The sequence below is a fragment of the Podarcis vaucheri genome (assembly GCF_965113315.1).
Source record: "Podarcis vaucheri genome assembly, chromosome: 5".
Classification (NCBI taxonomy): domain Eukaryota; kingdom Metazoa; phylum Chordata; class Lepidosauria; order Squamata; family Lacertidae; genus Podarcis; species Podarcis vaucheri.
In genome coordinates, this window is record NC_138763.1 from 8,163,864 (window position 1) to 8,191,685 (window position 27,822).

General features: G+C 48.7%; 1 protein-coding gene across 2 annotated transcripts in view; it reads right to left on the reverse strand.

Moving 5' to 3' along the window:
• ECE2 (endothelin converting enzyme 2) overlaps positions 1–27,431 on the reverse strand; it is a 49,116-nt gene extending 21,685 nt beyond the window's left edge. Inside the window, exons 1-9 of one of the 2 annotated variants that reach the window (XM_082224119.1) lie at positions 26,972–27,141; positions 26,775–26,866; positions 16,938–17,024; positions 12,171–12,318; positions 10,161–10,376; positions 8,944–9,068; positions 6,970–7,116; positions 6,536–6,601; positions 2,331–2,519 (exon numbers count right to left, since the gene is read on the reverse strand). In XM_082224119.1, the coding sequence (XP_082080245.1) occupies positions 2,331–2,519; positions 6,536–6,601; positions 6,970–7,116; positions 8,944–9,068; positions 10,161–10,376; positions 12,171–12,318; positions 16,938–17,024 (978 nt within the window). In that variant the 5' untranslated portion in view covers positions 26,775–26,866; positions 26,972–27,141. Of the gene's footprint in view, positions 1–2,330; positions 2,520–6,535; positions 6,602–6,969; positions 7,117–8,943; positions 9,069–10,160; positions 10,377–12,170; positions 12,319–16,937; positions 17,025–26,774; positions 26,867–26,971; positions 27,142–27,166 lie in introns of those variants that run through there. The other variant, XM_082224118.1, reaches the window with a different exon arrangement.
• Between the last annotated feature and the right edge of the window lie 391 nt (positions 27,432–27,822).

Consider the following 27,822-nt stretch of genomic DNA (forward strand, 5'->3'; position numbering starts at 1 on the left):
AATGAGGACGGGGAGAACCATGTGCGCCAGGTGGTGGAGCTCCTTGGGTAAAAAGGTGGGATAGAAACAGATAAATGGCCCTTTTGGGAAGCAGTGATCCCCAAGGGGGTGGGTGGGGAGGATGAACTGTGTACAGTACTCAGTGAAATATTTGCACTAGCACAAGGATCAGCACAGGTGCAATGGGACTTTGCCAAAGAGATAAACAACTACCTGGCATTCAGAAGACATCTTAAGGCAGCCCTGTTCAGGGAAGTTTTTAATGTATGACATATTAGTGTATTTTTGGTCTTTGTGGAAGCCGCCCAGAGTGGCTGGGGAAACCCAGCCAAATGGCCGGGGTACAAATAATAAATTATTATTATTATTATTATTATTATTATTATTATTATTATTATTATTATTATTATTATTATTATTTGCTCCCTGCTCCTCCCTCTGTGTGTGCCTGGACTGACTCCAACTACAAAAGCTGGGCCTGCTGAACAGACTCTTGGGCTGGAGTACTGTTTAGGGTTTTCGTTGTTGCTGTTACTGATATTAATTGTTTGTATCTTTGTTTTAAGAGCTTATCATGTGGAAATTGTTTGATTTTGTGTGTGTGTGTGTGTGTGTGCATGCGCTTGCTTGACGATGTGTTCCATTTACTGCTGACGACTGCTTTAGCAATTATGTAAATTGTTTCATGTTTGTTGAAAGCCGCCTTGAGCCTGGTTTTAACCATGGAAAGACAGCGTGCAAATGAAACGACGATGACGCGCCATCCCCAAATTTGCCCCAGAGGACTGAGGGAGCCTCCGGGACAGAAACAGAGGGCGTACGAGGGGAGGAAAGGGGGAGATTGCCCCATGGCTGCAAGGAGGAACACTGTGCGCTGGTGCGCTTACGTCGAACACAACCCTCTTGCCTCCAGGAGCAGAACTGCATTTGAGGAGTGCCCGGAGGGCAGCCTCAGCATCACAGCTGCAACTCTGGGCTCATTGGGATGCCGATCAGCTAGCCAGGCTCCTGGGCGTGACGTTCACAGCGGCTGAATAGCGGCACGGAGATGGAATCCTAATGAAGGGTCTGATGACGGCGTTGGCTGCCGCCTGTGCAGTGAGGTCTTTGCTTATGCAACAAAAGCTGGTTCTCTGTTAAGGAGGCTGCAGGAAACCAGGATGAGGGAGAAGGAGGAAGGTGGGAGAAGAGGGTGCTACTGCAAGGAAAGGAGAGAGGAAAAGCTGGTTGGCTGGGGACCTTTGAAGGCACTGCTATATGCCCCTCTATCTGCCCCTATATGTCTGGGGAACCTCCCAAAGCACCTGCACAACACAACTGCAGCCTCCAAAAATCACAGAGAAGGGACCTTAGAGGCTCTCAAATCCAACCCTCCTTGCTGAGGCAGGAGACCCACTGCTGCAGCATCCCTGAGAGGCGGTCATCCAGCCTCTGCCCACAAGCCTCAGCTGGCGCAATGCTTACTAACAGGGTGGATGATGCCCTTGTTAGGGTTTTTATCTATCAGAGCTGCTCCAGGGGAGGGTACTATGTTTTATGAGTGTCTGAGAGAGCGTGAGAAAGGGAGTCTGTCTTATCTCTTCCTTCTGAGTACTGTTGGAAGTTGGTTTTACTTCTGTATGTACTGGGGTTCAGAGAGCACAGATGTACTGATGGAGTCTGATGTATATAAGACTGTAAATAAAGTAGTTTAGAACAGTGGCGTAGCGTGGGTTGTCAGCACCCGGGGCAAGGCAAGTAATTTGCGCCCCCTAACCCGTGGATTTGCGCCCCCTAACCCGTGGATTTGCGCCCCCTAACCCTAACCCCCAGATGTTGCGCCTGGTGCGGCCGGCCCCCCCTGCACCCCCCACGCTATGCCACTGGTTTAGAACTACAACTGAGTCTTTCTTCTGCTATGATATACCAGAAGACTGGCGTGCTCTTTTCAGGAGAGAAGGGTCGCTTATTACCGGTCTCTCAAGACTGAGGGAGATTTACAGCCAGAGAGGACCACTGGAGAGACGCTCTAAAGACTTGGGAAGTTGGCAGCCTTCCCAGGGCATTTTTCCAACAGCCCTTTGGGACTGGCAGGGCAGGGGGCTGTTGAACTACAACTCCCAGCAGCCCTGGTTGCTGGCCATGCCTCCAGCAACAGTGCCTGGAAGGCCTTCCGCAGGCTAGCCATCACTGGCCCAAGGAATGGCCCCACCTCTCTCTGCTCAAATTACGCAAGATGTCCCTGGTTGCCAAAGAACCCCATTTAGAGTCAGGACCAAACCTAGAGACTGAACAAGACCCCTCCCTGCCAGCTCCACTCCTCTCCAGGGCCTTATCCAGGCAGGTCCCACCTGCAGCCCGGCGATGTTCAGCTTGTGGTAGATTTTCTCGTCGTCCCGCCGCTCGTCTTGGGGGACGGTGAGGTTGGCCAGCTCAGTCTCCAGGTCTAGCACCTGCTGCATCTGCTCTTCCGTCGAAGCTCTGGGCCCCCCCAGCAGCATCCCCAGCTCCACCATGTAGTCCAGGTAAGCAGCCAGCACCTGCCAGAGAGGGTGCAAAGCACCTGGGTGATTCCAGGAAATTTCGCCAGCCAAGGAGAACAAAAGGCGGCAGCAGCAACAGGCCACCTTTCCTCCCTGCTCAGCTCTTATCTTATCCAGCACCTTTTTTAAACTATGGGAGTTAAGGCGCTTTAGGCTGGGCTGCCACTGTCTCCCCCAACCTTATTGCTACTATTTATGAATCTCTTCACATGAAGCATCCCTAAGCAATCCAACAACACAATGAAAACAATTGCACATATTAAACACACACACACACACATCCCCAATGCAATCGGTTAATGTCTGGGATAAAAATCTCCACTTCAAAAACTTGTTCTCCTCCTTTCACCAGGATGAGGAATGATGGCACACCTCCAAAACTTAAATCTTGTAAAACTTAAATCTTTTGTTGTTTGGGACTGAAGTGTCAGGAGCTGTGGGGGGTGGAATGAGGATCTATGCTGGTGCAGTGCAGGTGGCTAAAGAGATGGAGCTATGAATGAGGAAGTCACCAGTTTGAATCTTTCCCATGCCATGTGCTTGCCTGCCATGTGAGCTCAGGCAAACTGCTCTGAATCAGCAGCCCCCCCCTCCCCCTCCACCAACACTGTCTTGTCTTGCAGGGCTGTTGTAAAGATTACTTCTGAATAACACAAGTCAAGCACTTTAAACACATGTGAAACGTTAATAAAATAATAACAATAATAATAATACTATAAAATTATTTTTGTTTCTGCACGTGGCTGCCTCCCGTGGTGAGCAGTGGTGAGAAGATGCTGCTTCTCAAAGCATCTTCCCTCTGCTGTGAAAACATCTGGGGGTGGGCAGGGGGGGGCCTCCAGGCTGTCAGTGTTTGCAAAACGCTTTATTGCCCAACCCTTTCCAGAGGTCCTTGCAGGCTCCGCCAGTTGGATGATTGTCATGTCTGAAGTCGGTGCTTTGAAAGGGGTTTCTGAAGACCCTTGCAGGCAAAAAGAAAAGTCACCTGATGTCATTGTGACATGAGGTGTGATTGGCAGGTGGGCAGAGTTACCCACCTGTCACACTTGGCCCATGAGGGGTGAGGGAGACCCCTGGGATAGACCAAAGTGCTGTGCTGAGCTCCCCACAAGTTGTCCTGGCCTCTGCATCAATTCCCTTTCTCTTCACACCTATCTTTTCAATTTCATTTACCTTGACATGTACGGAAATTAATAATAAAATTAATGATGATGATGATGATGATGATGATAATAATAATAATAATAATAATAATAATAATAATGCTACAGTTCAGTTTGGGCACAGAATCTCTGCCCCAACCAGAGGATCTAAACAGTTTATATGTTTGCTTAAAGCAAGCTTCTAGCTTCTGGTAGCTGCTGAGACATGCGAGACAGCATTTATTTCTCTATTTAAAGTACCTGTTCTACCATCTTTCAATTTAGCCAAAAATTCACAAGGCTGCTTTGAGGTGACAAAAAAAACTCACACCAAGCTCCCAAAACAACAAAACCATAAAGCATAATGTTTTTTTAAAAAAATCAGCACAAGGCAGCATAAAATCAGGTGAAATGCCCATAAAACACTGCAGGAAACGAGCTCAGCAGCAGCATAACCGTTGCCATCGGTGCTCAATTAAAATCCAGGGTAAAAATACTTATTTTGACCTGGTGCCTAGAATGGAATGGAACTGACGGCAGGCAAATTTCTCTAGGGGGGGGGGCGTGTTTCATAAACTGAAAAGCCCCACCACTCTGCTGCTGCCACCCACCTCTGCCCTGACATTAAGGGCACTGATAGAATAGCTTCCACAGATGATGATGATGATGATGATTTATTCAATTTATATACGGCACCACCCTTTATCAAAAGATTCCAGAGCAGCGTGCAACATTAAGAACACATTTTACGGAGAATCAATAATACAGACATAAGAACAAGCATAAGAACAGACAGCGCAATAATAAAATAATCATTAATAGCAGTCTCCCAACCCCCAGCACCCAGGCAGGATTGTGGGCTTCCTTCAGATTGCCAGTTCCTAAGCTTGAAATGGCTATAAAGGTTAAAACCAGCATTTCTGAAATTGTGTGTGAAAACATACTGGAAGCCAGCAGGGCTGTTTTAACACCGCCAACGTAGATTTAACTACGTTCCATGTGTAGAGATCTGTGCACACACTGTACTTTTAAAGCACATTCAAAGCGCCAAATAATTCTAGGCAGTGTAATTTTACCCCTCAGGGAGCTACAGTTCCCAGAAGCCCTTAGAGAACAACAGGGCCCAGAATTCTTTGAGGGGTGGAGGGGAAAGAAATGTTCTTTGAATGTGCTCTAAAGGGATACCATGAACACAGTCCCAGTTAATCATCTAGCTGTACCAGCTGAAGTTTGCAACACTTACGGCTTTGCTTGATGCTCAACAAGGCAGGCCACTGACAATATCTCACCTGTCAAATTGTGAAAGAGAGGAGGGGGAAGCTGCGGCTCTCTAGATTTTGTTGGGCCCCAACTCCCATCAGCCACGAGGCCAATGTGCCCCACACATCTGTCATGGATGCTTTAGCTGAGACAGGGGTGGGATAGATGACTCTCCAAACCCTGCAATTGTACAATTTTATTATTCTGTTTATGATTTTATTATTCTGTTCATGATCCCATTGTTCTTTCCCTATTTGCTGCTGCTTCCTTTTCTCTTTCCTCCTCCTGCTGGCTTCTTGTGTCTATTTTTGGATAGTAATCTGCCTGGGGCAGGGACTTGTCACACACCTGTTCTTTGTAAAGCATTGACCTTTGCAGAGCCAATGTGGCTTAGTGCTTAAGAGCGTCAGGTGGTGTCCTGGGGGTTCGAATCCCCACTCAGCCATGAAGCTCACTGGGAGACTTGAGGAAGGTCAATGTCTCTCAGCCTAACGTACCTCACAGGGCTGTTGTGAGGGTGAAGGGGGGGGGGGAGAGAACACTATGTGCTCCCTTAAGCTTCCTTGGAAGAAAGGAGGGATAGAAGAATAAATGCGCAGTGTACTTACATGGGGTGCTATATAAATATTTAAAGGGCAGCATTCACTGAACCAACCCCATCAGTTAACACCCGTCTAAGGACTTCCACTTGCACAATGGGGCTTTTCCTTCCCCCTCCCTGAAATTGGCTAGGGGGTAGTTGGGAGAACAGCTTGTGGGGAGGAAAGAAGAGGTCACTCTGTCTAGCAAGCTGCAATCCTTGCTCAGACGAAACATTCGTCATGGTGCGTCACCAAATTCCGCCCTAATCAATATTAGTAAAACTAATATTCATGCACAGAAGCCCTGGTATACAGAAAGGAATAGGCATCTCTGCTTATCCTCAAGTATCTGTGCTTTATTTGCCAACTCGATAAAGGAATACCTACCAATGAGCAGCTATTCAGAATGTCAACCAAAGGGGTCTGTCCCACCCATCCTCACCTCAGAAAGCATTTTGACACTTGCCTTAGAAGAAGGAGGCACCATCCCCCCAAAAAAATATAAAATAATTTTCAGGGTCTGAACAGAGCCAGCAGAGTCCTACTGCGCAAGCAGCTCGTGGGCTAGAGAACAAAGATTTATTGGTAAATGTGACTAGCAATGACGAAAAGCAGACCATTTCCTAGTCGGTGGGAGCAGGGTATTTATTTACTAAAGCATTGGCAGAGAACTGGCTGCCCTCCAGATGTTGCTAGAACTCAGCTTTCGTGAGAGTGAGAGAGCGAGGCTCATCCACCCTTCAGCTTTCCTTCTGCCTAGAAAACATGGATCCAAGAGGTTTTGCACTTGTCATGTGCTTCCTAGGCAAGGGCCCGAGCAGTTTTTCGTGCTCCCCACCACTTTCTCCGGGGAAACTCACTGTTTACCATTGAATTGGAACGAGTGTTGAACCACAGAAAAACTGATCAGTGTTCATTCACCAGTAAAGAGAAGGTTTCTCCAGGGGAAAACAGCAAGACAAGTAGAAGTGTGCATGACCCAAAGTGAGAGGCAGGGGTTGGTACCTAGTGCGGACTGCGACCACCTTACCTTTTCGTTGGCTGTCTTGTTCAGGTAGTAATCCCGCGATGGTAAGAAAAGTCCTGACTGGTCCAGCTGCCGTGTACAAAAGGGAACCAGTGAGTCTATGCGGCAGAACACCCAGCCCTTAGCTTCCCCTGCAGCCCCTTCTAGCTCCCTATAGCACAGGAGAGGAAGATAAGGAAGGTGCCTTGCGCAGGTAAGATCATATGCCCATCCAGCTTAGTGCTGTCTACACAGACTGGCAGCAGCTCTCCCAGGTTTCAGGTAGAGGACATTCTCAGCCCCACCTGGGGGGGGGGCTGAACCTGGGACCTTCTGCATGCAAAGCAGAGGCTCTGCTATGGAGTTACAGTGCTTCCTGATGAGATCAGGATGCCGATAGAGATTCCCCTCCTCCAAGCTCCTTTTGCACAGAAATGCTCTCAGGTAGCAGGGCTCACCTGGATGATGTTGCTGTTGGAGCTCTTGGAATCAGCACCCACAAAAACGGTGAAGAATGGAGAAGCCCGGTACGTTCCCGATACCAGTTTCAGGACTTCCATGAAGTTGCTCTGATTCCATGGGCCGGTGATGTTCCAGCCTCCAATCTGGGGGTGGGGGAAGAGAAGGAGGATGCAGAGAGTAAGGTGAACAAGAGAGAAATTGCCACCAGCATCTTGCCTGCATTTTGAGATCACCTGCTGAAGTTCTTTTATAAGCGCCTCCTTCATCAGAATGGGACGCAGGTGGCGCTGTGGGTTAAACCACAGAGCCTAGGACTTGCCGATCAGATGGTTGGCAGTTCGAATCCCTGTGACGGGGTGAGCTCCTGTTGCTTGGTCCCAGCTCCTGCCAACCTAGCAGTTCAAAAGCACGTCAAGTGCAAGTAGATAAATAGGTACCGCTCCAGCGGGAAGGTAAACAGCGTTTCTGTGCACTGCTCTGGTTCACCAGAAGCGGCTTATTCATGCTGGCCACATGACCCAGAAGCTGCATGCCAGCTCCCTTGGCCAATAAATCGAGATGAGCACCACAACCCCAGAGTCAGTCACAACTGGACCTAATGGTCAGGGGTCCCTTTACCTTTTACCTTCATCAGAAGTGTGCAATGCAAGGCGATGGCATCCTGCATACGGAATGCCCAACCCAAATGACACCGGAATTTCCATTTTTTTCTGCCACATGCTAAGATTAAAAATAATAATATCCCCTGGCATTTTAAAGAGTGTCTTTCCTTAACTTGCTGCATGTTCTTGCTTGCTGCCTGATTTTATTGTTAATATTATGGATTTTATTACAGATATTTTAAAGGTAAAGGTAAAGGTACCCCTGCCCGAACGGGCCAGTCTTGACAGACTGTGGGGTTTGTGCGCCCATCTCACATTTATTGGCCGGGGGCCAGCGCTGTCCGGGGACACTTCCGGGTCATGTGGCCAGCGTGACAAAGCTGCATCTGGCGAGCCAGAGCCGCACACGGAACGCCGTTTACCTTCCCGCTGGTAAGCGGTACCTATTTATCTACTTGCACCCGGGGGTGCTTTCGAACTGCTAGGTGGGCAGGCGCTGGGACCGAACAGCGGGAGCGCACCCCGCCGCGGGGATTCGAACCGCCGACCTTTCGATCGGCAAGCCCTAGGCGTTGAGGCTTTAGCCCACAGCGCCACTCGCGTCCCACAGATATTTTAGCGTTGTGATATTAATTGTTTACACTTCTTGTTCACCATCCTGGACTTTGTGGGACAAATGATGGTATATAAATTTCTTAAATAGTCATTACATATTCTCTAGTAACAAGAAGGAAAGAGCTATGCAAGTTGCTAACAACCCAAAGCTCCTGCAAATCCTCCCCTGCCTCGTTTTTCTGGCTTCTGTGATTTCACTAAATTCTGCCTCTCCTTCCCAATTGTTTTTCTCCTGGACCTCTGACAACTAGAAATGAAAGCAGTGATTCCCAGGAGGGTGAATTTTGCATCTGCTGCTGTTTGGATCCATTTGAGCTCTAACTGAATTGTCACTGTCTGCACTTTTCCCATTTCATTTCCTCACTTTCATCCCACTGTGTTTGTATGTGTTCTCTCTCTCTCTCTCTCTCTCTCTCTCTCTCACACACACACACACACACACACACAAACACACACAACTGCAACTCAAGAGTACACTCCAGGCATCTGATGAAGTCTAGTCTATAAAGCTTATGCCATAAAGTTTTGTAGTTTTTGCTGCAAAAGCAACCAACGCAGGGATTGCTCCAGAGTTTGGTTCCCACTTCTTCTATCCTTCTTTTGGTGCTAACATGGCAACTGCCATTCATTGACTTCATACCCAGCCCAGCCCAGCGGCAGGAGTAAAAAGAGGGCCAGTTCTCACATGCTGGAACGAGACCTTCCCTCCTTCTCTGTACATTCTGCTTGCACCCATTTCCCTGCCAGGCTCACCTTCTCAATGAGCTCCATCAACGGCTGGGAGCCCAGTTCCTCAATCTTCTGCTCTTTAAGGCAAGACAAGTAATAGCGCTGGGTCTTCCTCTCTGCCTCGCTGCTGGAGTTGAAAGTTGCATTCTCTGCCAAGGAAAGATGAGAAAGTGGCAAGCGCTGGTCAACCTGAAAGGCCCCAAGTTTCCTGGTTCCTACAGTTTCCTGGTTCCAGGCAACTCAAGATATTCCAATGCTTGGGGTGGGGAACTAGTGCTTCCAAGTTGCCACTATTTGGGGGCAGGATTCAGTCACATACCAGCAAATCCAGATCCTGCAATTAAAGTTGATTTGGAGCACTTGCACAATGAATTGGTACCCTCTCCACAAAAATCAAACTTTTTTTTGCAAGAAGGGAAGTGGCAGGAAAATGCACTAGAAGGTGCAGAAGAATAACTGCTTGGTGCAACATGGTCTAACCTACCAGAAACCAGTGTGGTGTAATGGCTGCAGGGCTGGACTAGGACCTGGGAGAGAAGGGTTTAATCCCTCACTCAGCCATGACGCCCGCTGGGTGACCCTGGGCCAGTCACTGTTTCTCAGCCAAAACTACTTCACAGGGTTGTTGTGAAGCTAAAATGGAGAGGGGGAGAATTGCTTATCACACCTTGAACTCCTAGGGGGAAAAGGCTGGGGTACAAATATAATACATGCAACAACCATCTGGTGTGGAGGTTGCGTTCCTGGTCCCCGCGCACATCAGCGGAAAGTGCTTAAGTGCCCCAAACCCCATTATGCCCCCCTTTCTGCCCTTTTCCAGGTGCAAAGAGACCCACCCTATGGCGCATCAATTGGAATGTGCCTAAAATGGTCAGTGACTCCAATTCAGGTTGCTTAATTAAAGGCTTGGCTCTCTTGTGCAACAAACTCACTCCCCTACCCCACTCCAACCACCACCCCGCATCAGACTCTGGGGAAATGCACTGCAAAGTATGGGATAATGTTTGCTTGGCCCAATATCAGCTAACCTCCCAAACAGATCAAAGTTAGTGCTCAGTAAATAAGGCAGAACCCTGCATTCTTTGCAAAAACAAGTCAGGACAGATGCTCAGTAAACCAGCAAACCAGCTGGCTGAAAGGGGGACCTTCCTTCTCCAATGCTGAAATTAAAAGGTGGCTCAGAGAAGAGAGATTGTGTGTGTGTGTGTGTGTGTGTGTGTGTGTGGAAAGGAGCACCTCACCTAGCAGGTGTTTCATGATGGCCTGGTTTTGGTCCCAGATACTGTTGAAGGTGCTCCACTTGGAACGCCCGTCGGGCAGTGGATTCCGCTTGATCCAGCCCCCACATGCGTACTGGTAGAAATCATCACAGGGGTTGATCTCTCGGTCCAGGGCCTCCAAGATTTTGCCGGCCACAATGATGCAAGCTTCAGTCAGGCAAGTGGTGTGCGAGGGATCTGGAAGGAGCACACAAACACGCGTCGAGCAGCATGCCTCACCGAGAAAGAAGACCTCCCTCTTCAGCCCTTGCCATAACTTGGAAGAGCACTCGCCACGTGTCATTCACCCCACTCTGTGCCATCAGGGGGAAGGAAGTCCTTCTATGGCAGTGCATCGCAGTGTGAGGATTCCCAGGGCACAATGGCAAGGGGGCAGCAATAATTTACCACGGGTGGTTCAGCTCTACTTTGGCCCAGGCAAAAACATGCCACCACAAACGATGCCACAGATGCCAAAAGGTGTGGCTCAGTGGTGAAAAGGTTATGGCCAGCCCTGCTTCAAAGACCACCTTTGCCAATTGCCCCCTACAATTTACAGCCACTTCATGGTGGTCGCTTGGTTAGCTCAGGCAACAGCAACTCAGCCTAAACATGTGCAAATGAAGCAGCCATAAATTGCTCCTGACTCCATTCCCTCCCCTTTTGCTGTTGTTTCCCTGCGCTGAATTTTAGATTGTAAGCTCCTCAGGGCAGGAACCCGTCCTCTTGGAAGTGCCGTGCACACTAATCATGCTGTATCAAGAACTATTATGCACTAGAAATTGGCTTTTTAGCGTTGCAGCTCCAAGCCCTCTGGAATCAGTTACCGGCTGAAATGAGACAAGTGCATAGATGGCAACTAAAGACACTTTCAGTAGTAGAAATGCTTTTATTGCCTTTAGTTTACTGAGTTGTGATCTTTCCTATCTTATTTTTGTTATTATACACAGAGCCAGTAACTCTTAGTTTCAAAGGGGCTTAAAGACCTGCAAAAAATTTAATATTAATAGTACGGACAGGTCTGACCCGTGACCCTGAAAAAGCGGGCGAAGTTTTTCCTGCAGCAGGAAGCAGCTGCGCAGATTCCTCAGAAAGGTTAATGTCCAAAAGAATCCCTGAACGTAGGTGGTTCAAAATCCCCTGGCTTAAAGGAATCATCTTGCAGCTCTCCCTCCCATGCACTCAGTTTCTATACCTGCCCCTTGCCATTGTGCTTCCCAGCAGACCCAGCATGTTTAATTGTTGCAGGTCCAAATGGGGTGGAGGGTGATATGCGACACGTGGAGAATACTCAAGTCCACTGTGGCCACACCAACTGACCAGCGGCAGAGGAACCAACCCCCACGGCAGGTTGCCAGGAACGAATAAGACAAGGGAAAGTCCTCACCATCTGCTTTTATTCAATACAGTGGATGCTCGGGTTGCAAACGTGATCCATGTGGGAGGCACGTTCACAACCCGCAGTGTTTGCAATCCCCGACCCGCGTGTCTGAGCACGTGCAGGTTGTGATTCGGTGCTTCTGCGCACGCGCAAAACACAATTCAGCGCTTCTGCACATGCGCAAGCCCCAAAACCTGGAAGTAACCATTCTGGTACTTCTGGGTTCGGCACGGTGCAGAACCCAAAATCGTGCAACCCGAAGCGTCTGTAACCCGAGGTACGACTCTATTTACAGAGAGCGGCTTTGGAATGTAGCCTCTTGTCTCGAGTAAATATCCCATCCCCTCCTCTCCCACTTCCTCATTCATCATCTCTTTACAGGTGCTCTCCTACTTTTAAGGCCTGCTGGGTTCTGTCAGCCAGCTGCTCCAGCTCTCCCTCTTCCTCCACTCCCATTATCTCCCAACTTTCTACCTCGTCCTCCTCTGAGCTGTGATCTCCCTCAAACCTCTGTTGTAATTCTGAACTGTCTTCTTCTCTGGAAGAGTCAGGCTGGGGAGATGGTCTCCACCCTTCATCCTCTGCCCAGTTCCTGAGACCACCTTGCCTACCTTTACTGTACTGGATGCCCATGGCAATGACCAAACTCAGCAGCACCAGCAGCACCACAAAGAGAGAGACGGCGCAGAGCACCAGCTTGAGTTGGGTTCGGGAGCCCAGGCGACTCAGCAGGGGGCCATCGCTTTTCCTGAAGCCCACCTGGAAAGGAAGCAAAAATGGAACCAGGAAATGAAAAGAAGAAAAGGGCAAGGAGAGGTGGGATGGGTTATTAAAATCAGCTGGAGAAGTGAACTGTCTCCACGGACAGCAAAGCCTCATACAGAGCATTGCATCAGGGTTGGAAGGGGCCTTGGAAGTCCAACTCTCTGCTCAGCACAGGAAAACATCCCTCTGCCCTGCCTCTGCTTGAAGACCTCTGATCTCAAGGGCTGGAACTGCTGACATGCATCCCTGGACTGCTCTGCTAGGGGAAAAGACCCCAGCTCAGTGGTAGAGCCTCTGTTTTGCATGCAGAAGGTCTCTGGTTCAATCCCTGTTGTCTCCAGGGAGGACTGGGAGAGTGATCAGTGTGATGCAGCAGCAAAGAAGCTAATGCTCTTCTAGGCTGCATCGACAGAAGTATGGTGTCCAGATCAAGGGAAGTCATAGTCCCACTCGATTCTGCCTTGGTCAGACCACACCTGGGATACTGTCTCCAATTCTGGGCACCACAATTTGAGAAGGATATTGAAAGCTGGAAGGTGTGCAGAGGAGGGCAACCAAGATAATCAAGAGTCTGGAAACCTTATGAGGTTTATGAGCCCTATGAGGAGTGGTTGAAGGAGCTGGTATGTAGAACCTGGAAAAGGGGAGGTATGATAGCCATCTTCAGATCTCTCAAGGGCTGTCACATGGAAGAGGGAACAAGCTTGCTTTCTTCTGCTCTGGAGGGCAGGACTCGAACCAAAAGTTAGAAGAAAAGAGATTCTGACTAAACATCAGGAAGAACTGTAAGAGCTGTTCAACAGTGGAACGGACTCCCTTGGGAGGTGGTGGACTCTCCTTCCTTGAAGGTTTTTAAGCAGAGGTTGAATGGCCATCAGTCATGGAGGCTTAAGTTGAGATCCCTGCATTGCAGGGGGTTGGACTAGATGGCCCCTGGAGGACCCTTCCAACTCTACAATTCTAAGATTCCTGCCTAAAGCCCTGGAGAGCCACTGCCAGTCAGTGTAGACAATGCTGAGCTAGATGGATCAATGGTCTGGCTCAATATAAGGAAGTTCCCTGTGTTTCCCATGTCCTACGTGTTGGTGGCCCATCACTGGCAGGGGGCAGTGACATACCTGGCAACACCAGCCTTTCTCACCAGCAGCACCACCCTGGCATTCACACGGAGCACCCATGGGCTAAGGCCTCTCCAGGAAGGGGGCAAGTTGTCTGCCATCCCTTTTTCTGGAGGGGACATAGCTCAGTGGCAGGGCAGGCGTGTTAAAAGTTCCCAGGTTCAGTCCTTGGCATCCACAGCTAAAGAGCTAATCTTCATTTGGTGGGTTGTGGACCTACGGTGGGTTGCAGGATCAATGCTGCCTTTTGAAATGAGAGAGGGGGGAGAGAGGGAGAGAGAGAAGAAGAGGAAGAAGAAATACTGGCAGAGAGCTCTGAATAAATGTATTGGATAATACATCCCCCTGCCCTATCATCATCATTCTGTACCCAGCCTTTTCCCCTCATAGGACTCAAGGCAGCTTACAGATAAAAACAAGAACATTAAAAACAATAATTAAAAAACAATGGGACATGGATAGAATCAAACTATATGCATACCCAAAAAATCCCCCACAACCCGTTTAAAACTTACAAATGATTACAGTGGATGCTCGGGTTGCGAACGTGATCCGTGTGAGATGCACGTTCACAACCCGCAGCGGCACACGAATGGGTTGCAATTCGGCACTTCTGCACATGCGCAAAGCGCATGCATGACCCCCAAAACCTGAAGTAACCCGTTCCGGTACTTCCAGGTTTCGGCAGGTCCATAAGCTGAAAAAACGCAACCTGAAGCGTCTGTAACCTGAGGTATGACTGTACAATAAAAACAGTGCAGCACCAGCCCTTTCAATAAAAAGAGTCAGTTCCCAACAGCCTGTTGGAACAAGGAAGTCTCCACCTGCTGGCAAAAGGACAACAAGGAGGGAGCCTGTCTGGTGTCTCCAGGGAGGGAGCGCCAAAGTCTGGGAGCGGCCACCGAGAAGGCCACTGCTGCATTGCTGGGGTTCAGAGCAGTGCACATATACCCTTTCGTTGGAGGGGTATGTTGGTGATGTCTGAACCAGACCAACCATCTCCTTTCTCTGTGAGCAACCCTCACATACGATGCCGGTGTGAACAGTGTTATGATATAGAAGCAATGCGGCAGCGAGCTGCTAGCTGGAAAGCAAAACATAAATGGGAATGTTGGGACTGTTTCGTGGGAAACAGAGGGACAGTCTATTCACAGTGCAAAGCACCGGAATTAGCTCAGAGTGTAAAATGAGCTGAACAGGAAGTACAGGAGGAGTTTGTCTCTCGGCTGCTGAAGTTTGAAGAGAGCAGACGTGTTTTTCTGTAACGCTGCAAAGACAGAAATAAAGGCATGTAAATACGTTTCTGTCTATCTCTTTCCCCTGCCTGGGGGGCAGGGAAGAGTGGTGTGTTCTTCTCACGCTGGGAAGGATCGCCGATCGCGACCTAGCCTGTATCCTGCCAGGAAATGCAGACAGGGAGGTCAACCAGAGATTATCAAGCCGGGTGCCTGGAGAATGGCCAGTTTCTCCTGATAAGGCTTGAAAATCCCAACAATGTACCATTTGAGTATCAGGTGCATTAAATGAATGCACATAAAACCTTTGAAAGAGAGGTGGAAAAACTCCTGTAGACAAGGTTTAAGGCAGAGGTTCTCAAAGACTGTGGTCTGTGGACCACCAATGCTCCATAAGATTCCTTCAAGTGGTCTGTGGCGTGTCTGTGAATTTGTTGCTGAAACCAGGAAATGGCACATTTCTGTCGCATTAAATAATCACATAGATTTTTAATTGCATTTGTACTGCTTCTTTTAGTGCCTAGGCTGTATTGTCTTGGGACTACCATTTGAATTGAAATTGCAATACGACAAAATACAAAGAAATAAAGAAGCGCTAAACATACAATTGAAAACCAAACAACATCAGGCATAGTGCACTGCAATTGCTACAACAAGCAAAAAAACCTATTAAATGGTTTGTCAAGACATTCCGCGATTTTCAAGTGATCCATGGGGAAAAGGTTTGGGAACCGCTGCCTTAGGACTCAGGCACAGTCCTTGTTTCAAATTCCAGGGTTTAGTCTTGGAACGTGTAAATAAAAAGGGGAGGAATAAGAATGTAAGAACTGCCTTTATTGGATCATCCCAAAAGATTAATCTCTGGCTCTAATAGTGACCAGACCAGCTGCCACCAATTTGGTGCCCTTCAGATGTTGCTGGATGATGGTCAACACTGAGCATTGACCATTCTCCCTGAGGCTGATGGGAGATGGAGTCTAAAAACCTATGGAGAGCAACAGGTTGTGGAAAGCTAGGCCAGAACCGTGGGAACTTCACAGGCAGAGTCATGTGGGAGGCAAAAGTCCTCTGTGAACTGCCCCTAGCACCCCATAATCAGAGGTAGACAACTCCTGACCACTGAAGTTTAATATGGCAAAAGCCTGTCATAAACCTCTTAAATAACTTTTATTTATGTAACCGGTAGATGGAAAAACGGCAGTCCTTTTTATCTTTCTTTATTGCTTCTTTTCGCTTTCCCTTTCACTTCTTTTCCTTTTCTTCTCTCTTTCATTTCTTTTTCTTGCTTCTTTTCCTATTCCCCCCCCCCCGTTTTTGCCTTTGTCTCTTGTTTTCTATACCTTACCATATTATGAAAAGCTTTAATAAAAACCCTAACACATAAACTTTACCTCCATACATAATCTATTTTTTTTTAAAAAAATAATATTAGCTTAAAGATAATAAATTATATTTCCACCCCAATTTCTTCCAAATTTCAAAGTGTATAGCTTTTCTGGGCACCATGAGACAATTTCAGTATGTGTGGTGCTACCTTTTCTGGATCCCAGCGAAGATCTACTACACAATCCTGTGCATGTTTACTCAAAAGTAAGCTCCACTGATTTCAACAGAGCTAGCAAATGTGTTTAGGAATGACATTTAAAAATGTTCACGCTATTTCCCCCCAGTAGTTTTTATAGTTGCCTTTTTAAAAAAAGTCTATCTGCCTTCCTTCCTCCCTCCCTCCCATGCCTGCTCTAAAGTTACCTGTACCTTAAATGCAGTTTATCACGCCCATCTGGTTTTTAATTATTTCATACATAAGCAACCATATCATCCAAAATAAGATCATTGTAGCTGAGACTATTAAATTTGCCCCATAAGACAAATCTCCCTGGATTCTCTTGAGGATTAAAGCCATAATCATAAATCACTGGTAATATCAGTGACTTTGGAGGGCAATGAAAGGTTTTGGCAAAGCAGCTGCCTGTGTCCTTTACGCAAGCTCTTTCGAAAGAGCTTCCCTTCCCTTTAGAAATAGCCTTTTTGCTCATCTATCTCCTACCCGCCCCCCCGCCCACCCCGTTCAGGCTCGGCGACTGGCTTTGGTACGGTAATTACGTAGGCAGCAGAGACAATGCCTTTATTATTAATTTAATATAGTAATTGTGCTGCCAGACGGCAGCAGGGGGCAAGTCCTCTGGGACAACGTAGGGATGCTCTCCAGGAGCCTTGCACAGATTGCTCAACCACCTGGGAAAGGCCCGGTCTACCCTACCTCTACGCTGTCAGGAGAGATGCTTCCATCTCCGGCCGTGTCTGCTGCTTCGTCGTCCTGAAACATAGCTCGCTTATACTCCGCCATCTGAAGAGGGAAAGCATGAGAGAGAGAGAGAGAAAGAAAGAGGGAGAGAAACACTAATTGCTGGAAAAATTAACAGGCCCGACTCTCAGGCAGCACCAATTCCATTAAGGTTCCGTCGGCACTGCTGCCAACACAATGCCATTCATAGTCCAGTCTTCACCAAAGGAACCCTGGGAGTTGTAGTTTAATTAGGGGGTTCTCTGTCAAGGGAACTCTGAAGTGCACATAACCAAGCCTATATGACATTTGCTTGGCATTAAATTCTGGGCTTGAGATTCATCCCCCCCCCCCCCGGTGTTCGTTAAAACAAGCTTTTGCATATTGGATTGCAACTTAATTTCCCGTGATGAAATGCACGGCACATCTTGAAGCGCAGCTGAGCTCTTGAGTGCCTTTGTCCACGGGATATCTCCTTTCGCACTCAGCTATTCTGTTTTGAAACCCCTTTGTTCAGTTGAAGGAATGCAAATTTTAATAGGTCTAGAATAGGGGTCAGCAACCTTTTTCAGCCATGGGCCAATCCACCGTCCCTCAGACCATGTGGCTGGACTATATTTGGGGGGTGTGTGTGTGTGAATGAATTCCTATGCCCCACAAATAACCCAGAGATGCATTTTAAATAAGAGCACACATTCTACTCATGTAAAGACACCAGGCAGGCCCCACAAATAACCCAGAGATGCATTTGAAATAAAAGGACACATTCTACTCATGTAAAAACACGCTGATTCCCGGACTGTCCGTGGGCCGGATTGAGAAGGTGATTGGGCCAGATCCGGCCCCCAGGCCTTAGTTTGCCTACCCCTGGTCTGGAATCCCACAATTTTAAGGAACAATCCAAAACTGAAAATGCAGATGTGTGGGGAAACAGTAAGAACAGCACAGGTCTGTCTACTCTAGAAATGCAGGGTTGCCACATTTTCTCCTGACAGACGTTTCACACTCTTAAGTAACAGGCAGAAATTCAACAGATGCTGCGTTTTCTGGTTTGGAGAGGCAGTGATGGAGAAAGAGGCAGTGGCTGAATTTCTGCCTGACACGTAGCAGTCAAAGGGATATAACTTCTATTTTTACAAAAGTGGCAACTCATTTTCTCTCTCTGTTATAGACAAAGTTATTTTCTTTACACAAAACACATGCGCTTTTAAAGGTATCTAATCTTTGCCAACCATTGACGGCAGCTCAGGACAGGCATGTAGCAGAGAGCAGGGCTGTTCGGGGGCGGGGGGGGGGGTCACTATTCCAATTAGGTAGGAAGAAAATTCAAATTCTATATTCAAAAGAAATGACCCGAAACAACACTTATCAATCTATGCTTCCTCACACTGCTTTCTCAGAATTTGCTGTTGCTAAATTTGGTCCTTCTGTTTGAGTAAGTCGCGCGTGAAGGCAGTTCCACAGCTGCTCTTCCACTCCTACGATTGCCAACTTCTGAATCTGCTCCTGAAACTTTGCATTTAATAACTGCAGGAATTAGCAGGTGATCATGTCAGAGGTTTCTAAGCTGAGGTTGGATGGCCAGATATCTGTCATGGGTGCTTTTGTTGAGATTCCTGCAATGCGGGTGGCGGCGACGGGGTTAGACCCAGGGCTATTTTTCTAGAAAAAGAGGTGCCAGAATAATTCATTATTAATGCCTCCCTTGTTCTCTTGTAATGGCAATGGCACCCACCTGAGAGGTGCCGGAACTGAGTTCCAGTGAATTCAGACTGAAAAAAGATCTGGTTGGACCAGATGACCTTTGAGGTCCCTTCCAACTTCTATTGTTTCTATCTCTATGCCATTAAAAGTTTCCTTCGTTAGTATCTGCATTTCAGGCTGCTTCTCAAAAGAGCAGAACATCACACACACACACACACAACCCAGGTCAGTTGGCAACCCTCCATGGTGTCCATCGCTTGCAGAACCTCCCAGAATTCCTTGCACCCCAGCTGAAACAGACATAATTTCTTATCTCTGAAGATGATGGTCCTTTCCAGTAAATTAAAGGCCTCAGGTGTGCTGGGAGTTTTCATTCCCCCCTGCTGTGCATGGTGGCTGGCCCAGAGGGGTCGTTTGCACCCAGTCCCTGCCAAATGCACAGGTCAGCCCCAGCCTAGGTGCCAGTTTGGTGAAGAGGGAAGCCCAGAAGGGCCTCAGGAGCTGAGAGCCCTTTTATCTTCCTCAGGTTGTCATGACGGTCTTGCTGGCTCTTTTGTCTCCCTGACAAGTGTCACACTTGCTTCCGAGAGAGAGGCTTATCCTCCATTCCTTGGCAACCCAAGGCTCTGTCCCCTAGCAACACCATTGCGGCTGCCGGGGCCTCCTCCTCCTCTCTCAGCACCTCTCCTCAATCTACCATGCTGGAACTTCCCATATAAGCAGAAAGGTGCCACCTTAAGGTACCAGCCGAGATGGAGACAAGCAAAGGTGGCTTGAAAGGGAAAGGGACCTCAGAGGGCATAGCTGATGGGCAGCGCAGGAAATCTGCCCTCAGCGTCGAGGACATTTTAGGTCACTCCTTGGCACTAGCTTTCCACAGGTCTCAGCTAATTTCCCTCTCAGGAGGAATATGCAGAAAAATCACCCGGTCCATGCACACCTAAGCAGTTAACCACATGCAAGCAGTGATGAGTCATGGGAAGGAGAGATTTAAAATCTCCCCTGTTTACTAATATTAATGAATACGATTAACAATTTATGTTAATTTGTACTAATATTGGGAGGGAGGGATGGCTGTCGTTCTAATTAACTACTCTTATCTCATCCTTCTTCTGAAGAAGCTTTTGCTGGTAGACGTGGAGTTGTCCCTTTTTATCCTCCCAGCCACCTAAGTGAGGGAGGGAAGAATGAGACGTAAATGTGCTCACAGGCCTTGCCCCCCCCCAATACATTTATGGGAAAGCGGGGCCAGGGCCGGCCCTAACATTAGGCAGAGTTGAAGGGGTCATGAGTGTAGCCATGATTGTTCCTCTGACCCAGATTCTGCTTGCAAACCACAGGACCTTTTTAGCTGACACCTGTGCCTCATAGGAAAGGCTGAGCTGTTAACCTGGCTGACTTGGTGGTTGTAAAGTTCCTATTATTCTCTGAAAAGCAAAGCTTGGGAGGGAAGGGGTACAAGCAGCTTGCTTGAACCTGCTTTTAGAGGAACTAAGCCATCAAATCTTGTTGGAGACAGACCACAAAGTTCTCCTCTCGACACCCTTTGTCTATGCTTGATGCAAAAGGGTATCAAAATAGCACATCCCCCAACATTTCTCTGATGAAACTAGGGATGTCGATGTCCTATCCCATAATTATAACAAGAATAATTTATACCCCGCCCCTCTGATCGGGTTGCTCCAGCCACTCTGGGGGGCTTCTAACATATATGAAAACACAGTAACACATTAAAAAACTTCCCTATACAGGGCTGCCTTCAGATGTCTCCTAAAAGTTGTATAGTTACTTATCTCCTTTGCTCAGGGGTCGGATAACTCCATACCCTCCAGTATTTCGCTGATGAAAATAGGGACGTCCTAAGGAAAAGTGGGACATTCTGGGATCAAATCAGAAACCGGGACGGCTTCTGTAAATCCGGGACTGTCCCTGGAAAATAGGGATACTTGGAGGGTCCAAGGAAGCTTTATATAGGGCCCTCAGCCTTTCAGAATGTGAAATGTGAGCTGAGATCTTGCAGATAGGAGAAATTGACTAGCAAAGCGAGGTTTAGGAGCTTGGGGGGGGGGGTGTTCCCAAGCTGCCATCTGACACTGCCCCATGGATTTGCAGATAATAAGGGCTACGAAAACAGGACAGGAGAGAGCAAGAAAAACAACAAGTGGATCTCAAGGTATCAAATGACATGTTTTCATGAAAAACAGGCATAGGCCTATAACTAAGGACAAAATAGTAGCTCATCCAGTATCACAGTTATTCTCAAAAAAATATCAGGTGCAAGTGAATTTAAGCATTCATAAGTTGCTGTGTTTCCTGCTTCTCTACAGAAGTTTACTTAAATCAGTGGGCACAAACCTGATGTCTGAAGTAGCATTATTCATAAACCAGTAGGGGGACATTTCTTTTTAAACAGGGCATTCAGATGCTGATCTTAAGATGGCCATAATATGAACAAATGGATTTCAGAGGGAAGCTGCCGTGTGAAACTGCTGAATTACAATTCATCAAGACGTTCAGCTTCATTCGTTTGGGTCTGAATCAAGACAACAGTTTCCTTTCCCAGCACAGATGTTCATTAACTCAGCACTGCTGCCAAGGGGATAGTTCTGTCACCTACCGCTGCTGTTGTAAAAGGGTCACTGCGCTTGTCTTGTATGCATTCTAGCCAGGAGCGGCTGCTGCAGTAGTGTCATTGCTGTGTAAGAGGATGGGATGCATCACACACCAGTAGGAATGCCACATTGCTTCCACCACCAGAGCAGTTGCAGAGCCCTGGTTTCACTGCTGTGCTGCACCAGCGAGGGGCAGTTTTGGACAGGGGTGTGGCACCATACCAGCACATTAGCTGCTTCTGAATCCAGTTATAATTGAATTGCCAGTATCAATACTTCTTCCTTTTCTCTTCCCTCTGACCTCACTGCTTACAATTCACCGCCACCACAATATGCATGTATAATACGTATTTATATTTGAGGATTATGCTTCCTGCATCTGCTGAAGTGGGCTCTTGTCCACACAAAAACTTGAAGCTTGTCGCCATAACACATTTCGTTAGCATTTTAAGACTCTTTGTTGATCTTGCTGCAACAGACTAGCATGACTGGATAGTAAGAAAACTAGAGGGCTCGTAGGGAAGCGAATATTCCCGGGCATCCCTAAAGCACCAGCATCAGAGAACCATCTGTTTATGCACACAGCAGCCAATGAGAACAGAGACCCATGGAGGAATGTAATGGTTCTTGCAAGGAGGGCAAAAGCACCCAAGGCTGTAAGCTGGAATTCTGTCTGCCCCAGGGAAGAGAGAGGCACATTTTCCAAGTGGGGTTTGGCTAAAAAAAAATTTGAAAAAGTAGAAAAAGATCAAGGGTCTGGAAACCAAGCCTTATGAGGAACGGATGAGGCAGCTGGGATTGTTTAGCCTGGGAAACAGGTGACTGAGAGGACATATGATAGCCATCTTCAAATATTTCAAGGGCTGTCAAATAGAAAATGGAGCAAGCTCTTTTTCGCCTGCTCTGGAGGGTAGGACCCTAACCCATGGATTCAACTTACAAGAAAGGAGATTCCGACTAACCATCAGGAGGAACTTTCTGCTGGCAAGAGCTATTCGGCAGTGGAACCGACTAACTTGGGAGGTGGTGTACTCTCCTTCCTTGGAGGTTTTTAAGCAGAGGTTGGATGGCCATCTGTCAGGGATGCTTTTAGTTGAGATTCCAGCATTGTGGGGGGTTGGACTAGATGACCCTCGGAGTCCCTTCCAACTCTTCTATGATTCTAGGTGCCCTATGGAGGGCAATGATGCACTGCCCCCTTGTGTCTTTAAGAAAAGACATTGCAGCCACTGCAGTTTATTTCTTTTAGAGCAATTAGAGCCCACTGTTTCCCAGAACAGGTTCAAGGGTCATGATACTATTCTGTATTCCAGGCTTCCTCAACCTCGGCCCTCCAGATGTTTTGAGACTACAATTTCCATCATCCCTGAACACTGGTCCTGCTAGCTAGGGATCATGGGAGTTGTAGGCCGAAAACATCTGAAGGGCTGAGGCTGAGGAAGCCTGCTGTGTTCAGAGTGTTGGATTCTCTTTCATTGCAGGTTCTTAAGCAGAGGAGGGATGGCCACTTGCCATGGTTGCCTTAGCTGAGATTCCTACATTGCAAGGGGTTGGATCTGATGACCCTCAGAGTCATTGCTCTGGACTGGCCTTTCTCCAAATCCAGAAACATACCCAGTACCTAGAACCAGTGACTAGGGTTGAAAAACGCAACAGTTGGGTGGGGTAGGCTCCTTTGAGGGAAGGAGAGTCTTACTCTTCCGCACTGTAAAAGTCAAATTTGGATAAAAACTGAACAGCGGCATACCACCAGCTATAGAGCGCAGTCATGCCAGGCATAGGCAAAGTCAGCCCTCCAGATGTTTTGGGACTACAACTCCCATCATCCCTAGCTAACAGGACCGGTGGTCAGGGATGATGGGAGTTGTAGTCCCAAAACATCTGGAGGGCCGAGTTTGTCTGTGCCTGAGTCATGCAGAAGGATGGAATCAAAAGAAGCTCTGAATGCTAAGGTGGTTCATGGCTGCTCATCACGGAGGTGACAACCTTCTACATTAAACCTCTTACAGTAAACCCAAAGTTCTGCAACACACACAGCTAGGTGGTTCAAGCTGCTCAGGTCAGGAGTCCATCTGCTGCTTCTTTTAACACCAAGTTCTTCTTGATTCTGTTTGGTCCCCAAATCTAGTTGGGCGTTGCTTTATTCAGGTTGCTGGTGGTGTGCAATTCTGTGCCCTGGCCCCTGGAAGAGCCGCTGGCATGTATTGAAATACTACGCCAGGCTTGCAGGGCAGCACCTGTCAGTTAAACCTGTCAGGCCTTGTTAGATTTCTTCCCTGGGGTTGACAGGCCTTGCAGAGGGTAAATGAAGCCCCAGGGGTTCAAAAAGGGCATTGGAGAGGAATAGTGCAAGAAGAAGGAGGAGGAGGAACTACAAGCCTCCAAAATAAAGGGGAAGAGTCACAGCTCAGTGGCAGGCATCTGCTTTGCATGCCGAAGGTCCCAAGTTCAACTTACAGCATCTCCAAGAAGGGATGAGAGAGAACTCTTCCTGAAACTATGGAGAACTGCTACCAATCAGTGTAGACAAACTAAACCGGATGCCCACCAGTATCAGTGGAATGAAGCCACTGATGCACCTTCCTTGCCAACGAAGAATCTCTGTGCTTAATGAGATGATCCCACAAGGCAATAGTTTTCCTTGTTTTTGTTTTGTTTTTACATGTTATGACTCCTAGCGAGTGATAAATGCCAACTGTATTTTGGTATTTCTTCGCTTTATTTCATTCACATCCCTAAGAATTTGGGTTGGGGGTTGATGGCAGCTTAGTAAATACATCAAGTTTGGCGGACCCTGCACCAAAATGTGAACACAGCTCTCATCCATGTGCAGAGTTCTGGGTTTCCAAGCCTGCTGCAGCCTCAGGGATGCCGGAAAATGGAAAACATGACTTGCTTTCCTCCTCACAGCCATGACCTTTCCATTCCAGTGCTGTTGTTTTTGTTTTTCTCTTTTTGAAAAACGAGAGATTACATTTTCAACCCTTGAGTCCTCAGCATCCAAATGGCAAGGAGCCAAGGCCCAGGGAAGTGTCACCTTCACGTAGCACCGTGTGCAAGGCTTTGCAAAGATACAAACACCTTGCTGAATCAGGAGCCACGCTCAGTTTTCTGATGAACAAACAGTTGGCAGGCAAAGGAAAACAAGAGTCGGCGAAGGAAGGTTCCAGCGAACTGTTGGCATCTCGGCATATGCCTCGCCAATATGTTGCCAGTTGGAAATGGGCATCCCCACCCTGCCACCCACTCAACCAGCTTGAGGGATGCCCATCTCCTGGGGGAGTGGAAATGAAGGATCCATTCTCCCCCTCATTCGACAAGGCTGCATCTCTCCCTCTTGCCCCTTCTCCTGTGGTTTGCATTTCTTCGACTCCTTCCTTCCCTTGCCAGTAAAAGGGCAATGAAAATTAAGCTTCTCGCTTTCCTTCCAAATTCCCACACCTGATCTCAATCTTCCCTTTTTGCCCATTGTGTTTGCCCAACAGAACAGTTGTTTTCCAGCAGTCGTCCCCCCCACCCTCAGCAAACAGGGTTCTTTCCAGGGGAGCTGGTGCTTCCTTCAAAGCTCACCCACCAGAAGGCGAATCACGGCAGACAAGCTTCTCTAGAAACATGGCAGGTCTCCTGCGGCTGCCACCCTTCCTTTGGTGTGAGGAGCTGCAAGACAGCATAGGGCAGGGGTTGCCAATGCCCAGGCCCACAGGGATCCCCCCCCCACAGCTGAAACAGGGCTTGGAAGCATCCTGTTGTGGCCAGTAAAGAAAGGTGTGGCATGTGCTGGTTGCAGGGTGTGTGCCCATGACAGTCTCACCTTTTTGCACATGTGCTAAAGGGCTCCAGAACACTGGCAGCGCTTGGCATACGGTGTCGTGCAAGACTCATAGGGCCAGGCCAGGCCACTGCATGAGCCAACTGTACACTCTAGGATGGGGGGGGGGCATTTCCTTGTGGCTAGCCTTCTGGGGGTCACATGACAGTGGTGGTTGGGGCCAGTGGAAAGTGGGTGTGGCCATCCACTCTCTCATACAAACAGAGGGATAGCTCAGTCGGTAGAATGTGAGACTTAATCTCAGGGCTGAGAGTTCGAGCCCCACATTGGGCAAAAGACCCCTGCATTGCAGAGGGTTGGACTGGATTCCCTTCATGGTCCCTTCCAACTCTATAATTTCCATGATTTCTATGATTCTACACACATCCCCATTCATACACAGGAATACCCACCAATTCATATAAATGGAGACATTCACACGTAACAACGGCACATTCATTCTCACATAGAACACAAACACACACTCATCCATCCCCACTCACACCCATTCATTATCCTCTCTCCATCACACACACACACACACACACACACACACACACACACGATACTTCAGGATTTCCTACAATATACAAGAGTAGTCAAAGACTCCCTTGGGAGGTGGTGGACTCTCCTTCCCTGGAGGCTTTTAAGCAGAGGTCGGATGGGGCCACCTGTCATGTATGATCCAGTTGAGATTCCTGCATTTCAGGGTGCTGGGCTTGATGACCCACGGGGTCCCTTCCATCTCTGCAATTCTATTATTCTAATGGGTGTCAAGTGAGCTCGAACACGCATTGCATTTTACATTCCTGATGCCACAAAGCTCGTTCCCTACCACCTACCCTCCTCGCACCTAATTCTCTACCACTGTACCTTCCCCATTCCCACACATCCCCAGCAAAGCACACAACAACAAAGGAGACTGTTTGTGAAGCTCCCGGCCACAAACACCAGGGCAATTTGTGCTTGGGAGGTGGACGTGCCTGCGATTAACATTTGGGCGTGGGCAAGGGGGTGTGCATGGGGGAGAGATGTGGGCCATGAAATGTTGGCGAAGAGATCAAGATGCCACTTGGATTCAGAACCTGTGGTGCTGAGCTGCCAGCGTTGGGGAGGGGGAATCGAAGGCTACATACAGAAACAGCATCCCAGGCACCAATCCTCTGCACACATTTTACCTGTGAGCAGGGCATGGGTAAATTTGTCAGTTTAGGTTTCTGGGGGGCTCTCTCGTTTTCCCACTCTTAAGTTCAGTTCCCCGCATTCCCACATCACTCTGTGAAAGCTATTTTTTCAGCCTTCTGGAAAACCCACCAGCATCTTAATTCCAATTTCTCCTAACATGCACAAAACAATTCCTCTCCCCCCCCCCCCCAATATAACGCACGTTATCTTCAACAATATTTGCATTCTTGCACGCGCTGCTTGGCTGGAGGGCCGCATTGCAAAATTCGGAGAAGAGCGAATTTCTAAGGGCGGCGATGATTCCGTTCTTGAATTGGCGATGTGCAAACAAGGCGGGTTCGCCTTCAGATGAGAAAACGAATCGGACCCCCTGCATTATCCCTTCCTAGGGTTTCTCCTTCGACCAAACCTGGCAGGATTGGTAGATATTAAGTGGCAGAGCCAGGATCGGACCGGGGTGGGGACATGGGAAACAACCACTCAGCGCCCACCTCTGGCACCCACCTCCAGAATGAAAAGTGTCTCTCTGTGTGCGCCGTTACAGAAGAAGGTGATGGAGGTTTCCCTTGCTAAAAAGGTGGTGGCGGAGTGCGGGGCTGAGGGGGGAAAGTTGAGGGTGGTTCATTTCTCCATCTCTCACCCCTTCGCCCTCCCTTCCTCGCCCCCACCCACCATCACCACCGCCCTCCCGCGGGGCTTACTTGCATCTTCGCCTGGGGAGCGCAGGTGGCGAGGGGCGATTACGCGCGGGCCGCCGGCGTCGCGGGGCTTCCTGCTTGCCCCGCCCGGCCCTCCAGGAAAACAAGTCCGCCCACCCGGGAGCGGCGAGGCGAGGACCCGGCTCTCCTTTCCCCGAAAGCAGCAAAGACAAGGCGGTAGCTGTCGCCACTACTTACGTTGCTGCCAAGATCCTGGAGCGCTACGTTCATGCTGGCCATGGAGACGCGGAGGGACCCGGCGGGCGCCGCCGCCTCCTAGCGCCGGACCCAGCCACGGGCGAGCCGGCCAGGAGCTGGAATAGGAACGGCGGGGTCCTCCGCCTCGTGGGCCATGCCGAGCTGCTCCACCAGGGGGGATGCGAGCGACCGTTGGGCGGGCCGGGCCCTTCAGTCCCTCCCTGCCCGGCGCGCCACGAGGAGAGGAGACGCGCAGTGAGCGCACGCGGAGAGTTGCTATGGCGAGCCGACCATCGCAGCAGCAGCAGCCGTCGGGCCCGCAGCGCAAGCAGCGCGCTCAGCTCCTCCCAGCGCAAGGCAGACGCCGGGCCTTGCAGTGCCGCCGGCGGCAGAGAAGGTCAGCGAGCGCGGGCTCTGCCGCGAGGACCGAGTGGGTGGGCGAGCGGAGTTGCTCCGGCGCGCTCCCTCATCTCTCCATCTTTACGCACGGGCACACCCAGGCGGTGAGTTGACCGCCAGGCTTCCAGAGCTCTTTTTGGGAATGAGATCGACTCCACCGCAGAGCTTTCGGAACAAACCCTTCCCCAAGTTGGTAGTCTTCATGGAAGCAAAAAACAAACAAACCCAACAACCCCAAACCAACAAGCCAAAATAGC